Source organism: Hordeum vulgare, chromosome 4H, assembly GCF_904849725.1.
Source record: "Hordeum vulgare subsp. vulgare chromosome 4H, MorexV3_pseudomolecules_assembly, whole genome shotgun sequence".
In the NCBI taxonomy this organism is placed as follows: Eukaryota; Viridiplantae; Streptophyta; class Magnoliopsida; order Poales; family Poaceae; genus Hordeum; species Hordeum vulgare.
The window spans coordinates 89,373,608-89,390,479 of NC_058521.1; the positions used below are offsets into that span (position 1 = coordinate 89,373,608).

Here is a 16,872-nt window from a genome sequence, read left to right on the forward strand (position 1 = left end):
CCACCTCTTAATACATGGGTGCCACATGTCGAGTGGAGAGGAAGGGACGGGGGCAATATGCTCCGAAAATTTCGGACCGGACCGCTTTCGCCTGGGCTATAAATACCCCACTTACACCCCTTAGTCACTTATTCTTCTCGTTTCCACTTTTCACCACTCGAAGCCAGACCTAGCGTCGCCGTTGGAAATCATCGTCGCCAGTGAGGAAGAGCTTCACTGCCTCGACCTCATCGTCACCGTACTCACGCCTACTGTGGATCTCCTTCCTCCGTCGCTGTCATAGTTGTCTTCAGCCACCGAGTTAGGGCGCTGAAGATCTGAACTGACGAGCTTCTATTTTTTTAATCGTCTAGAGTTCATCATGTTCTTCGTATTCTTCAACCAGGGTAATTAAAATCTAATTTTACTGCCCCTATAGATCTGTATATCATTTGCTGTTTCGATAGCTCTTGTCGTCCTGAATCCAACAAGCTTGGGTTTGCTCGATTCGGAGCTCGTATGCGAAAGTTATGGCTGTTTCAGTGGCGAGCGGTAGTACCTCTAGAGCTGGCGGTATTACCACTGGCCCTAGCGGTAGTACCGCTAGAGCTGGCGGTAGTACCGCTGTCCCAGCGGTAGTACCGCTAGAGCTGGCGGTAGTACCGCTGTCCCAGCGGTAGTAGCGCTCCAGGACTTTAGTAGTGTCATCCTTGCGGCTGTAGTGCGTCGGACTTTTTGCGAAGATTTTCTTGGCGGTGGTTGGCCCGGTAGTAACTTTGCACTACCATGGGCTCAGCGGTAGTACAGCTGCAGCCAGCGGTAATACCGCTGGAGGGTCAGCGGTAGTACCGCTGCAGCCAACGGTAATACCGCTGGGCTTGGGCTGTAAGTGGGGGTAACGGTCTGATTTCTTCCCTCGCTATATAAAGGGGGTCGTCTTCCCCCTTGGCCTTATCCATCTCTTTAGCTCGTGTTCTTCCCCCATTGTTGACCTTCTTCGAGCTTGCTAACTCTCAATTCCTCCAATGATTCTTGCTAGTTCTTGAGGGAAAAGAGAGAGGAGATCTAGATCCACATTTCCACCAATCACTTTCTCCTCTAAGTGAGGGGAACCCCTTGGGTCTAGATCTTGGAGTTCTTCGTGTTCTTCTTTGTTCTTCCTGTCATTTTCCTCCCTAGCATTAATTGCTTTGGTGGGAATTGGGAGAGAAGGACTTGGGCACTCCGTGTGCCCTTGCCATTGCATTAGTTGCATCGGTTTGAGTTCTCCACGGTGATACGTGGAAGTGAAGTTTGAGAAGCTTATTACCTTTGGTACTTAGTACCCTAGATATTGTTCTTCGTGGATGCTTTGGCGTCCTAGAAGCTTGGTGGTGTCTCGGAGCTCAATCATTGTGGTGTAAAGCTCCGGGCAAGCGTCGGGGCCTCCAATTAGGTTGTGGAGATTGCCCCGAGCAATTTGTACGGGTATCGGTGACCGCCCCCAAGGTTTGCCATTTGTATGGGTTCGGTGACCGCCCTCAAGGGTCCCTTAGTGGAATCACGGCATCTTGCATTGTGCGAGAGCGTGAGGAGATTACGGTGGCCTTAGTGTCATCTTGGGGAGCATTGTGCCTCCACACCGCTCCAACGGAGATTAGCATTCGCAAGGGTGTGAACTTCGGGATACATCATCGTCTCCGCGTGCCTCGGTTATCTCTTACCCGAACCATTTACTTATGCACTTTACTTTGTGATAGCCATATTGTGTATTGTCATATATCTTGCTATCACTTAGTTGTTTATCTTGCTTAGCATAAGTTGTTGGTGCACATAAGTGAGCCTAGTTGTTGTAGGTTTTGTGCTTGACAAATTAAACATTAGTTTTATTCCGCATTTGTTCAAACCTAAACCGTAATATTTTAAAGCGTCTATTCATCCCCCCTCTAGGCGACATCCACGTCCTTTCACCAACTGCACCTTTAAATTCATGGGAAAATATAACAGATTCAAATGGGTTCCAAACTTTTTGTGGCATGACAGAATATTGTCTTATAATCATTTGACCAAGTCACACATTTTTTGCTACAACAAGTTGTTGTTAAAAATAAATAGAACAGAAAAGAATAAAAGAAATAAAGAAAAAAGAGAAAACCTATTGGGTACCGAGGCCCAAATGATACAGGCTGGCCTGGCCCTTTTAAGTCGGCCTTCCTTCTACCTCTCGCCTAGGGAAAGGCCAAGGCGCACGCACTGCCGTCCGAACGCCGATCACCACGCGTCGGCCATCCGCGGTGCTCCGGCGAGGGTAAGACCGCCCCCGTGGACGCCCCCAAAACCCTAGCCCCCACAGTCGCGCTCCCCTCTCTCTCCCTCGCCTCTCCCCGCCATTCCCGAGCGCTACCGTCGCCATGGCCGGCTCGTAGGCGCGGAAACCGGGCCCCACGTGCCACGCTACCATGCCAAGAAGTACCGCCGTCACCTTCTCCCTCTACTACGCTGAGCCGTTGGAGGCCGTAGCCCCTGCAACGCCGTCCCCGAGCCTTCTTCTTCCTCAAAATGCCGCCGTGCTCCGGTGATGATTCCGGCTGCCATAGGCCTCCCCCACGCCCACTTTGGTCAAGTGCAGGACCACCGTGAGTCCCTGCTACTTTCCCCTCCTTCCCTTTGTCGGATCAGTGTCTGTAGCATAAGATTCCACTGGAGCCGAAGCTCGTCGCCGCATGAGCTCGTCACCGGCGAGTCCCCGGTGATCGTTTGGCCCCGGACTTGTGCCCATCATCTTCATCGCGTCACGTAGGACCCCATAGGATAGCTAGGTTGGACGCTGGCACGCTGCAACATCGTCCCCGTCGAGGCACGAGCTCCGGCCGCCGCCCTCTTTGTCACCGGCATCGTTTCCTACCACCCCAGTTTCCCCTGATGGTCGGGATGGATCGGCGGCAGCGCCAGCTTTCGAAACGCCACTAGACACACTCGAAACGGTCCCCTATGACCAAAAGAAAACTGAAGAAAACCCGTCCTAGAAAAAAACGGAGAAAAACCGCCAGAAAAACCAGTGGAACGTTCCCAAAACCAGAGAGAAAAATAAACGAACGATGTGAATATGATTATTATTCAAACGAGAAAGTATTAAGCTACATGGCCGGACCGTTACAACAAAACTCCGCTTCAGGCACCGGCATCGTCTGTTTGGATTGTGGTCGAGGGTTGCCCTTTCAAAATTTTGGATGGTGGCCCAACCTTTCCATCCATGCTAATATTTTGGCTGTGTAGTTCAGATTCTGCGCCAGCGCGAGGGCAAAACTGGAGTTGTCGATTTCCTCGCCAAATAATTAGCATGCCCAGCTTTCGTGGGGCTGGCCTGGGCTTCATCCAAACAGCCCCATAGCCTTTCACCCGCCATGCCCGACCTCGCTGGACATCCTAAACTAGTGATTGGAGTACACAATGTGCATGCTATCTGAGATGAACTTGTGTGCTCGTTTTCGACAGCTTTATCTCAGAAAAAAGAGAAAAAAAAGTCATGTCCATCTCAGAAAAACAAACATTTCCTCCCCTCCATCTCAAAAAAATACCCCCACTCCATCTAAAAGAACAATGAAAACCTTTCTAAAAAATCTCACCTCCATCTAAAAAAACTTTCTCACCTCATCCAACCAGCGAGTGCCACATGGCATAGTCCACCGATCACCTCCATCTAAAAAAACAAAGAAAACCTTTCTCGAAAGAAAATCCTCACCTTCATCTTTAAAAAACGTTCCTTACCTCATCCAACTAGTGAGCTCCACGTGGCATAGCCCACATGTCGTAATTGTCCCCTTTTTCTTGTCTTTCTCCCTCTTCTTCTTCCTCCTCTTGCACAACTTGTGTCAACTTTAGTTGTCACTAGCAAAAGGGCCTGTGCGTTGCAACGGAAGAAAAAAATACCACACGCTTTTAATCTTTTTATAATCATTTTGATTTATTAAAATAATAAGCTAACTAACTAATGTAGTCAGTCCTATCCTATTTTGTTGAGAAATCAACTCGTCCATTGTTAATTCCACCATGATGAGAAATTGAGCGGGACAAGCAAAGCAAAACAAAGAGGCTACGTGAATTGGTCAATGGACTACTATCTTATTTCACTCATGGGGTAGAGAATGTGGGATCAGATGACAAACTGAAGGTGGTGTTCCATTCTCTGTCTCTACAACAATACAATCTTACATTCAATACATTCATTCATCAGCAAACAAATCCCCATAAAACGAAATTTCTTGCCGGTGCTTGGCACACGGTTGGAGGCATGGGGAGGGGATCTCACCAGATGATGAGTTCCTGCCGGAGGAGGTGATACGATGAGGGGAGCAAGGGTTAGGCGCCTCTATCTGGCCATAAGGAGTCGCCGTTGCCGCGCCATAACCTCGGAGTTCCCCGTGTGAGCCATGGAGGCCCGCCTCCACCTGCAAGTACTTCGCTCCGTCGCGCCTTATCCGCGCGTCGCCGCCGTTCTGCATCGAGCACACGCATCATCCCCAGTCACTGTAGCTGTCGCGTTGATTTGATTCAAAAGCTGTGCTCGAGCGCCGAAACGGGGGCAGCAAGCGGGCAGAGGTATGGCCGCGGAGGCGGGTGGGTTGAGATCGACAACAGTGGTCGTTGAGGTCGGCCGCCGCGGCGAGTGGTATGGCAACGGCCTGGGCACAGGCCAGGGTGGACCAGGGTCGACGCGATGCGCTCGAGCACCGCAACGGGGGCAGTGAGCGGGGAGAGGTATGGCCGCGGAGGCGGGTGGGTTGAGATCGGCAGCGGTGGCGGTTGAGGTCGGCCGCAGCGGCGAGTGGTGCGGCGGCGGCCTGGGCACATGCCAGGGTGACCCAGGGTCGACGAGAGGAGACGATGCGTACGGGTATAATTTTTGCAACGAATCGTTTTTCCTTTTGCGTTGCAGATAAATGATGAGGCGCGAGTTGAATAATAAAAATTACAAGGGCTTTTTTATAAAAATGTCGCGGTGGGTTTTCTAACGAAAGCAATAGCCGCTTTATTATTAGGGGTATAGATTACGGGGCCTTTGTTATCAGGAACAAGGAAGGGTATTGGAGGCACACGTTGATCTACAGAGAATCAAACAATCACAGCTAGTAACAAGCATCATACTTGGTGCAGGTGAAGTGGGAATCAACTCCAAACTGGATTACACAGGGGATTTGGATAATTTACTGCTGTACAACAAAATAGTGTATAAGACGAGGAATTCGACCGCAAAACTTCAATTTATGAAGTGTTCGAACAACAAACATAAATCAAGAAAACAGATATAGGATGTAGATTTAGGCTGTAAGAAATATCGTTGTCAGCTCTACAATACTTGCCCGGACGTACCACTACATCATACTATTACATTACTAGCAACATGCCAACCATGTAACTTTAATTCAAACTACTAATAAAGGTCAGCTGATTCCACACACAAAAAAGTACTCCCTCTGCAAACTAATATAAGATCTTTTAGATCACAACAGTCAAGAGGTTATCCCGAATTGAACAGATCCATCACCCAAACAGCATGGGAGACCATCATCAGGGAGGAAGCTCTGTCTTGAGGAGCAGCACAAGCAGAGCGTGTTGCCCACCCAGCACGTTGTGATTTACTCCCATTATTCATTTTCCAAGAACGCACCTGCCAGCAAACTGCAAGATCACATCGCAGCTTATGTACTCAGGCCAGTTACAATAATAGTGTTTCTTATTTGGAAAAGAATGGCAAATACAGTCCTACTTTGGTAGCACAGTTTTTTTCAAAAGTATAATATCCCAAAAACTTAGGTATTCCAACGCCCGGACAATGAATACTTCGGTTTCTCAAAACTGTCATTTTTCAGAGTTTTGGTAATACTGTGTGTGTGTTTAGCCCGTATTGTCTTGCCGTAATTTTGACAGATAGATATGCAAGGATGACAACTGAACCTAACTCAGCTACATGACCGGATTAATCAGTGTGTGCTAACAGCCACCGGCTGCATGCAGCCTTGCCACGCACCATGTCAACACATCCTCATCTAGTCTCTCCCTGCCTCCTGCACTTTACGAACGATGTCTACAGTGTACACGACGCGATGGTCGAGGGCTCCAGTGGGAACAGGAAACCCGGCAGCGCCGTATGGTGGGCTGATTGCTGACCTGGAAAGTTGAAGGAGCAATTGATTGTACCACACTATGCGCGCGTGGAATTTGCTAATGCCTAATGGGCTCAATTGACCGGATATCTCTCCTAGAAAACCCAATCTACATACTGATTGGATACCTCACTCGAAAAACTTATGCTGATGGGTTCGCAGGTGATACAGCGGCCGTAAGGACATGGACTCGCTGGAAAAAACAGCAGGGGAGCAACAACGAGGCGCTCGCGTTTCTTGGTTTAGAAAAAAGAGGTCAAATACAGCACAAAAAACACTGTTTCAAGAATACTACAGTTTATAAAACTTCAGTTATTGTTGACACCAAATGCATCAAAGTATTTAAAACTATGGTTTCTAAAAAAACAATGGATTCTCTAAAAACTCCAAAAATACGGTGCTGGAAAATGTAGTTACTGATAAAATCTTGTGTAGATTCTAAATAAAAATGTAGCACCATACACTAACAATGGTGATTACCTTAGTACCCTCTGAGATAAGCCTCCTTGATTCCATGCAGCCCTGCAGTCACTTCCTGCATGTTGGGGCGCTCGTCCGGGTATGGCTTGGTGCAGCGAAGCCCAATGTTTAGCACTGAAATTACACAGTCGAGGTCACTTTCCTTCACGGACACTAGAGTTTCTTCAGGAAACTCAAGCTGATCTTGAAGTAATTCAGGTTCAATAATTTCTGATATCCTGGCAGGAAAATTCATTTCAACGAATTTCGCAATGTTTAGTCCATCTTTGAACATATCATCTGTCGGCCTCTTCCGTAAGAATATCTCAAATAAAACAACTCCAAAGCTGTAGACATCGCTAGCAGTCGAAATATGACCACCTGTTGCACATTCTGTAATTCACATGTAACAATAATGTAATTCTGGTGTTAGTATGAGCAGAAATTACTCTCAGTTTAATAAATAAATACAATATGAGAATATGAAAATTGGAATTACCTGGAGCAACATATCCAATAGTTCCATTTATCGCAATTGAAGAGGCTGAGTATGAGTCATCAGATGATGATACTGTTGAATCAACTACGAACCTTGCAAGACCAAAATCTCCAACATGGGCTGTCATATTGTCATCCAAAAGAATGTTGCTAGGCTTCATATCACAATGAACAATAGTTCCTTGGTTGTTATGGTGTAGGTACTCCAGTGCATCTGCTATATCCACAACAATGCTTAGCCTTTGAGCTACTGTAATATGTATCAAATCTAAAGAGCCCTCATAGTCTTGAGTTGGGTACAGTAATCCATGCAAGTCTCCTCGAGGCATGAACTCATACACTAGAGCTTTGAAATCATTTCCGTTAGAATCAATGCTTGAGCATGCGGTTAGTATAGGAACCAGATTACGATGCCGTGCATTTCTTAAGACATTACATTCTGCAATGAAGCTATTTGGTGCTCCCCTTGTCTCCAGGTTGAAGACTTTTATGGCAACATAATTTCCATCTTGAAATAGTTTTCCTTGATACACAGTACCATATCTCCCTCTTCCAATTATGCTGGACGTTGAGAACCCCTCTGTTGCTCTAGCAATATCACTGAAAGAAACTTTGGGAAGATTTATATCAAGTGATGGCAAAGACATGGATTTTCTCTTATGTCTCCTCCTCCAGAACAATAAGAGAAGTATGGCCATAGCTAGTGAGACCATGCAGGCTATTGGGATTAACACTTTGAGTACAGCAAACAGATTGTGCTTTGTTGAATTTGAAGGCATAACAGAACATGCCATTAAGTGTAACTGCAGAGCCCCACCACAAAGCCCATGATTTCCTTCAATCCGCAGAGCAGTAACATTCTTGAAGATTCCTTCTTTTGGGACCTCCCCCTCAAGATGGTTGAATGAAAAATCTAGTTGCTCAAGGTATTCTAGGTTGCCAAGAGACACTGGAATTGATCCAGTAATATTATTGTGGGAAACATTGAGAACTTTTAGGCTGCTTATTTTGCTTAATGAAGTGGGGATGCTTCCACTGAAAACATTCCAGTCCAACTTGATATTTTCCAAACTTGCACACTCACCCAAAGTGCTAGGAATATCTCCAAATAGTCTATTTGAAGAGAGTTCTAGATTTGTAAGTTGTTTGGCATTACCGATATCGGTAGGAAGTTGTCCATCCAAGTTGTTAAAAGATAAATAAATTTCCCTTAGTGTTGGAATTCTAAAGATCTCCTTTGGTACTAAATCATGAAGATTGTTGCTGGACATGTTCAATATTGCAAGGTTTTGAAGCTTTCCAAAACTTGGTGGTATGTTGCCAACAAATTGGTTCGAGTCTAGAAGGAGATAGGCCAATTGAGATAAATTGGAAAGGGAGGATGGAATAAACCCTGTAAAGATGTTGTCAGCTAAACCTAGTATTTGCAAATTTTTGAGAGCTCCTAACCACTGGGGAATGGTACCTGTAAATCGATTGCTATTCATTCCTAAAACAATCAGGTTCGGAAGGGTCGCTATGCCAGAAGGGAAACCCCCTTCCAATTGATTCCGCCCCAAATATAGATTTTGAAGCTGAATGGAAAGGTTGGATAACGAACTTGGTATGTGGCCTTCTAGAAGATTCGCCTCTACCGAGAAGGCATTTAGCTTAGTACAATTGGTTAAGCTGTTCATAAACTCCCAATCTTGCTTGTTGCGTGCTTGGAGTTTATTGAACTCAAGGTTTAACCATGTGAGTTCGGAAAGTTTGCCAATGGACCGAAGCACCGATCCTGTGAAATTATTTTTTGATATATCAAAAATGTGTATCTGGGATGCGTTGATCAAAGAAGATGGGATTTTTCCATGAAAGAAGTTATCGGCTAATGCGAACTTTTGGAGATTCGGTAGAGAGTTACCAAGATTGGATGGTACCTCACCACTTAAATGATTTGGACCAAGGTTAAGGGTAACAAGACTAGAAAGATTCAAGATGGCTTGTTGAAACATGCCTGTCAAATGATTGCTACCCACGTTCAGAATATGGAGCGCAGGTAACTTTGCAATCTCATTTGGGATGTTGCCCTCAATATTATTAAACGCAACGTTAAACTGGCTTAGCACTGTGATGTTGGCAAGAGAAGCAGGGATGGTTCCAGTCAGATTGTTAACTGAAAGTTGCAGCACTTGAAGGTAAGGAGGCAAGTCTGCAGGAATTCGTCCGACTAGTTGATTTCTATCCAGCCACAGAGCCTTGAGGTTGGAACAGTTTGCCAGACTAGGTATCGTCCCTTGCAGTGTGTTATTGCTCAGGTATAGGTTTTGAAGGCGATGCAAATGACCAAGGGATGGAGGAATTGTCCCAGTAAACCCATTTGTTGGTAGGAGTAGATGTTTTAGGAATGTAAGATTTCCAAGTGAAGGAGAGATTTGCCCGACTAAACCTCGATTTGTAAGGTTAAGAGAAGTGACACGGTATGGATTCTTCATCCTGCAATGAACACCTTCCCAATTGCAAAAGTGGGTACTGTCATTCCAGGACATCAAGGATTGCTTTGGATCGAGGGTGATTGCATTCTTGAATTCAAGCAGTGACAATTGGTCTGTCTCATTTCCATACAGGAAGCCACAGATCAAGATATGTCCATTGCAAACAATGAGCCCCAAGATAAACTGCATGATTGTAGTAATCTTCATGGCTGGCTAGCTGTCTTTGTTGAAGATCTTGATTACATGCAAACAAAAAATAGGGGCATTTTTAGATAGCCAATAATTGATGTTAGTGGAAAATCATTTGGCATGTCAAGTACTACCTAAGCGATTATACTTACCCTCGGGTTTTTCCGACTGTCTTTCTGCAAGTAAGTAAATAACAACATAAGTGATATTACAGGTTTCCAGCCAGCGCAAATACATTACAATAACCATAGTCTTTTACTAATCTGATTAGATTTGAGATATCTGAATTTCCTACAGTCCTGCAATCATGTGAAAGCTTTTGGTTCGCGAACCTGCTGCCTAAACTACTAAAGCAGATGCTAGAAAACCCAATCACATTGGACCAATATGTTACGCGGATGGTCAATTCTGAAAATTAATACACAATAAATTATTATTTTTGGAAGTTAGTCACAGATGACCTGTTATAGAGAAACAAAGCAGGCACCTTCTTCAGATCCATCACAAAAATTGTGATTAGGATTGGTTACGATATACTTTTCTGCCATCCGGGCATACAGTAATCATCATACTACAGGTAGGAGTGAGGAGGTGTGGGAAAAGGGGGAAGGAGAAATACGACCCATAAAAAGTTATTTGTGGGAATCATCCTTGTTATCATTCAGATCAACGAACAAGCACCATGTAGCTCCTCAAAATAAGCCACCTAAAACACTTGGATAAAATTCGGTGGAACTCTAAAAACAAGACTGTTTACAAGATTCAAAAGTTAGTAGAGATTAACGCACCTTGAGTTCATGTCCACCACAATCATCCTGCCATCGTTTGATGGTTGCGCAAACATCCCCCAAAACGGCGTGATCATGTCATCTGAACTGCCATAGCTACAAGTAACCAGTAGCTGCTTGGTTACCCCTTCATTTATAGGCATGGCAATATCTACTTCAGGAAGAAGGTATCTAACTTTAGCCTTTTAAACTATATATATTTTCCAAAAAACTAAACTATGAAATTCCCTACACAACTACCCACTAGTGAATAACGACCCATGACTCCGAAAGAAAAAGGAGAAAGTGACAGCATGCCCATATTGCTTTTAAGATGATAGCCTCATGGGCGGCCTCTGTTTAGACGATGACATCAGGATATCCTTAATGAGGACGCTACGATTCTTGACATGAGGAACGACAGAGAGAGCGGCAGCAGGCCTGAATTCTCGACCAAGCTGCCGGCCGAGCAGGTGTGGACATGGTGCTCACGGCCCAAGGATGACAGTGTGATTTGCAGCACCACATGTTCCCACCTTGGAGCTTGGACCCAGCCAAAACATGGATGCACTGTTTCACACATTCATGATTAGAAAATTCCATGCCAGGTTAGAATGTACTCCCTCCGTTCCTAAATATAAGACCTTTTAGAGATTGCACTATGTAGTACATACGGATGTACATAGACATATTTTAGAGTATAGATTCACTCATTTTGTTCCGTATGTAGTCTTTTAGTGAAATCTCTAAAAGGTCTTATATTTTGGAACGGAGGGAGTAAGTCTCTACCAGCAAACCAACCGAGAATATGATAGCACCATCCGATTTGGTTGGTGAGGCGCGGACGTCTATTCAATTGGACCAACAGGGGCAATTTCCTACCTGAACAACTCTCACACTAAAGGTACGTCAAAAAGAAAATCTCACACTAAAGGTAAACAAATCGGTAAAGGAAAACTGAGCAGAAGGTTGTCCATCCCTTGCCTCTCCCTCGCCTTGCGGTGCTTTCCCACCGGCGGCGCGGACCAGAGCACCGAGCCCCAAGCGCGGACTGAAATCGAGAAGATAGCCCGAATTTGTGCCGCCCCTCATCCTCCGTGAGAGCACCACCTTCTCCCTCGCCGCCCCCGCCACGCCCCATGCAGACCGCCGACATGCTGGTATGGGATTCGGCGCGGGTGAGATCACGGACGTGGGGCGGATTCCGTGCGCAGTTGCCGGAGGAGGCCAGCAACGACGGCGGCAGACAGAGAGGAGAGGGGAAACAAATCGAGGCGAATCTAAATTTCGTTTTTTTTTTTTGAAAAAGCTTACCTTCACCCGGTCGATCGCGCTCCCTCGTCGGATCAGTCATTGATCGGACGGACCAGACCAACCGCATTTTTGAGTCAGCCGCCACCGTTTTTTGGAAACAGAACGATTGTTTCAGGATTGTCTCCTGTAGCTGAGAGCCCGCTTCGCATTGCTCTCTTTTGCTGCTCGATCTCTTGCGGCGGCCAGCGTCGACTCCAGCAAGTATACATGCTCATCCCTTGCCCCGTCCGCCCCCTTCCCCTCCCCCCTCCCCTCCCCCCCCCCACACCGAGCGCCGCCGCCTGTAGATTGCCGGGGTGAGTGCATCCATGTTGAATCTCAGCCGTCAAACGCCTCCCGACGAAAAGAAATTTCTGCAACATAATCATTATTTTTAAAATACGACCATTGTTTCAGAAATTGTTTCTGCAATGCGGCCGTTGTTTCGGCAAATTATTTTTGCAACACTATCATTGTTTTTGCAACATGGACGTTGTTTTAGGAATTAATGAGTGAGGAGGGAACGAGCGGGACATGACAAGCGATCGACGGCTCCCCGCGTGTACATCCAACGGCCAGCGAGGTGGCGGATGTATAACGCGCATCTGTCGGTGGACGTCTAGCAGTCCCGTTTTTACCCTTTTCTAAAAGTTGATCCATATATGAATTTAGTTTGTAAATTTTTTAGAATTTAATCATTTTTTCACCGTCAGAGTCCTTGGTGATAAGATATAAAAGCCTACCATCGAAGTCTCTGGCATATAAAACTTATCCACATCAGCATGATCCCTACCGTCAAATTTGTGCGCATTGTGTTTGATACTTGCTGACGGGGATATAGCCCTAGGGTAGGATCATGGGTCCGACCAATACGTCCTACCCAAGGGCACCTCATTATTAGTTTAAAGGACTACGAGGGAAATTTCTATTGGATTGTGACAACATCTAATCCACTCGGTACGGATCCACTCAGACAAGTACATTTCATCCACTCGGATGACAGTCATCCACTCGGTCGTATGACTCACTCGGTCATGTAAATACCAACAGTCGGCAAGACATCTGTAGTGGGTTGACATTATGGCATCAATGCCCCATCTTGTAACATAAGAGGTGAGGAGGTGGCGCACTCTATATAAGCCACCCCCCTCCACATAGCTAGGGGCGATCTTCTTCTCCTCCTTCGGGCTCATTCTTTCCCTCGAGCTCTCGCTCTCTCTCTATACCATGTAACTCATGTCCATGACAGATAAAACAAAGCCTCTCCAGAGCACGAGACGTAGGGTTGTTATCTCCACTGTGAGAGGCCCGAACTCGCTAAAACCACCGTGTCACTCATGTGCATCTTGATAGATCATGCTCCGTTATCCTACCCCCTTTCTATTGTCGAAATCGTTACCACGACAGTTGGCGCCCACCGTGGGGCATGACGTCTATCAAGCCATGATGCAAATGGTTTTATTTCTTCAATCTTTGTCTCCAGATCAACAATCATCAATGGAGAATTCGATCCAAAGTATTCCGGACACCACCCCGTTCACAGGAGAGACATGATACTCTTCGTATACAGGAATCAGGAAGTATTATTCCATCCTATCTATTTTTGTACAATCGGTCCTTAATCTAACAATGGTTGTTTTTATTCTGTATGTACACACACTCACACACAAGTGCTATCAATTGAAAAGAAAAGAAGATACAAGCGATGAGGACGACCGCGTCATCTTCTTCACATCAACCAGAGACCGCAAACAACACCGGCATCGTTGCTGCATCACCGCGCACCGGTCGGACGAGCGCCATGGAAACAAGACACAATGGCGACCACCAAAACAAATTCCTCCCTCGGCCGATGGCGCAGCTTCGCGAGCGATGGAGCCACATAGTCGACGACACGGTGCTTCACCCTATAACGGGTGAGCTGGCTACTCGGGGCCGGCTTCCGCAATTGAGGCGCCTAAAACCCTCAAGGGCGTGAACCTCCTCTCAACCATGGAGGTATATGCCATCGTCTCGCTGTTCAGCACCCATGTCGGTGCGTAGCCACCGATCGCTTCAGCTGCCAGAATCCAATCTGGAACCCTGTGGTTGGATTCACCATGTTCGCGAGCATCGCTAGGTCCGTCCACGTGCTGCTCCACACCGGACCGCACCCTTGGTGATAGCAACGCCGGCGGGGTGCACATCATGCTCTACGGGTTGCACTGCCGTTCTGATGCCTCCGACTGCCTCGTTCTCGTCGAGTTCATCGCTGCAAAAAGAAGTCGATTCGGACGTGGTCAACCATCAATACGTAATAACGTATTCTTCAATTTTCATACACTTTGTGGCCCCGAGGGATGGTCTGGCTTCTCCGGTGTCCATGCGCGACGACTTGCAGGCCTGACCTGGCTGTCGCTGCTGCACGAGAGAAACTAAAGGAATGTGGGATGACCGTATTCCTTAGGACGTGGGATAACTCCTTCAATGCCACAAGACGTGGTGGCAACCGCTTCAATGTGTTGGACGTCGACAACTCGTTCGGTGAGCCACACTATCATGCCTAGTTATAAGGGAGGTGTGCTGCCCCATCACCATTTCGCCGAGCTATACTTGCTACTAACTGGCAGGGTCACTCGTTCGTCATCGTCCCCGAACAACGGTTTATTCGAACGGACTGTCTATTCGAGTCAGACGCGTCATCATCACTCGGTCGTCTTGCATGTCGTCGCTCAGTCGAAAGCATCGTCATCACTCGGCCGCTCTGCGCGTCGTCGCTCGGTCGGACGCGCGTCGTTGCTCGGTCGGACGCGCGTCGTCATCACTCGGCCGCCCTACACATTGTCGCTGAGTTAGACGTGCGCCGTCATCACTCGGCAGCTCCACGCATCGCCACTCGTCCGGACGCTCCATCGCCACTCGTCCGGACGCTCCATCGTCACTCGGCCACTCCGTGTGCCATCACTCTACTGGACGCGTCGTCATCACTCGGCAGCTCCGCGCGTCGCCACTCAGTCGGACGCTCCATCCTCACTCGGCCGCTCCGCGTGCCATCACTCTACTGGGCGCGCCGTCATCACTCGACCGCTCTGCGCATCGGCGCTCGGTCGAACACGCGTCATCATCACTCAGCCGCCCTGCATGTTGTTGGAATTATGCCCTAGAGGCAATAATAAATATGGTTATTATTATAATTCCTGTATCAAGATAATAGTTTATTATCCATGCTATAATTGTATTGAATGAAGACTCATTTACATGTGTGGATACATAGACAAAACACCGTCCCTAGCATGCCTCTAGTTGGCTAGCCAGTTGATCAATGATAGTCAGTGTCTTCTGATTATGAACAAGGTGTTGTTGCTTGATAACTGGATCACGTCATTGGGAGAATCACGTGATGGACTAGACCCAAACTAATAGACGTAGCATGTTGATCGTGTCATTTTGTTGCTACTGTTTTCTGCATGTCAAGTATTTATTCCTATGACCATGAGATCATATAACTCACTGACACCGGAGGAATGCTTTGTGTGTATCAAACATCGCAACGTAACTGGGTGACTATAAAGATGCTCTACAGGTATCTCCGAAGGTGTTAGTTGAGTTAGTATGGATCAAGACTGGGATTTGTCACTCCCTGTGACGGAGAGGTATCTCGGGGCCCACTCGGTAATACAACATCACACACAAGCCTTGCAAGCAATGTAACTTAGTGTAAGTTGCGGGATCTTGTATTACGGAACGAGTAAAGAGACTTGCCGATAAACGAGATTGAAATAGGTATGCGGATACTGACGATCGAATCTCCGGCAAGTAACATACCGAAGGACAAAGGGAATGACATACGGGATTATACGAATCCTTGGCACTGAGGTTCAAACGATAAGATCTTCGTAGAATATGTAGGATCCAATATGGGCATCCAGGTCCCGCTATTGGATATTGACCGAGGAGTCTCTCGGGTCATGTCTACATAGTTCTCGAACCCGCAGGGTCTGCACACTTAAGGTTCGACGTTGTTTTATGCGTATTTGAGTTATATGGTTGGTTACCAAATGTTGTTCGGAGTCTCGGATGAGATCACGGACATCACGAGGGTTTCCGGAATGGTCCGGAAACGAAGATTGATATATAGGATGACCTCATTTGATTACCGGAAGGTTTTCGGAGTTACCGGGAATGTACAGGGAATGACGAATGGGTTCCGGGAGTTCACCGGGGGGGGGGGGGCAACCCACCCCGGGGAAGCCCATAGGCCTTGGGGGAGACACACCAGCTCTTAGTGGGCTGGTGGGACAGCCCACAAGTGCTCTATGCGCCAAGAGAAGAAAAATCAAGAGGAAAAGAAAAAAAAAGGGAGGAGGTGGGAAGGGAGGAGGACTCCCTCCCACCAAACCTAGTCCAACTCGGTTTGGGGGGGGGAGAGTCCTCCCCCTTGGCTCGGCCGACCCCCTTGAGGGTCCTTGGACCCCAAGGCAAGGCCCCCTCCCTCCCACCTATATATACGGAGGTTTTAGGGCTGATTTGAGACGACTTTTCCACGGCAGCCCGACCACATACCTCCACGGTTTTTCCTCTAGATCGCGTTTCTGCGGAGTTCGGGCGGAGCCCTGCTGAGACATGGTCATCACCAACCTCCGGAGCGCCGTCACGCTGCCGGAGAACTCTTCTACCTCTCCGTCTCTCTTGCTGGATCAAGAAGGCCGAGATCATCGTCGAGCTGTACGTGTGCTGAACGCGGAGGTGCCGTCCGTTCGGTACTAGATCGTGGGACTGATCGCGGGATTGTTCGCGGGGTGGATCGAGGGACGTGAGGACATTCCACTACATCAACCGCGTTCACTAACGCTTCTGCTGTACGATCTACAAGGGTACGTAGATCACTCATCCCCTCTCGTAGATGGACATCACCATGATAGGTCTTCGTGCGCGTAGGAAATTTTTTGTTTCCCATGCGACGTTCCCCAACAGTGGCATCATGAGCTAGGTTCATGCGTAGATGTCTTCTCGAGTAGAACACAAAAGTTTTTGTGGGCGGTGATGTGCGTTTTGCTGCCCTCCTTAGTCTTTTCTTGATTCCGCGGTATTGTT

The 16,872-nt window shown here is 47.2% G+C and overlaps 1 protein-coding gene across 4 annotated transcripts; it reads right to left on the minus strand.

Moving 5' to 3' along the window:
- Positions 1 to 5,200: 5,200 nt before the first annotated feature.
- Positions 5,201 to 11,184, minus strand: LOC123447970 (receptor kinase-like protein Xa21). Of its 4 annotated transcripts, none has more exons than XM_045124721.1 (5): positions 10,528 to 11,184; positions 9,892 to 9,915; positions 7,081 to 9,784; positions 6,603 to 6,974; positions 5,201 to 5,626 (listed from the first exon to the last, which is right to left on the minus strand). In XM_045124721.1, the coding sequence occupies exons 3-4, from the start codon at positions 9,755 to 9,757 to the stop codon at positions 6,604 to 6,606; spliced, it is 3,048 nt and encodes a 1,015-aa protein (XP_044980656.1). In that variant the 5' UTR covers positions 9,758 to 9,784; positions 9,892 to 9,915; positions 10,528 to 11,184; the 3' UTR covers positions 5,201 to 5,626; position 6,603. The 4 variants fall into 4 exon arrangements, with proteins under 4 accessions (XP_044980656.1, XP_044980657.1, XP_044980655.1 ...); XM_045124722.1 differs by having other exon boundaries at positions 5,201 to 5,637; positions 9,874 to 9,915; XM_045124720.1 differs by lacking the exon at positions 9,892 to 9,915 and having other exon boundaries at positions 5,201 to 5,637.
- Positions 11,185 to 16,872: the final 5,688 nt, after the last annotated feature.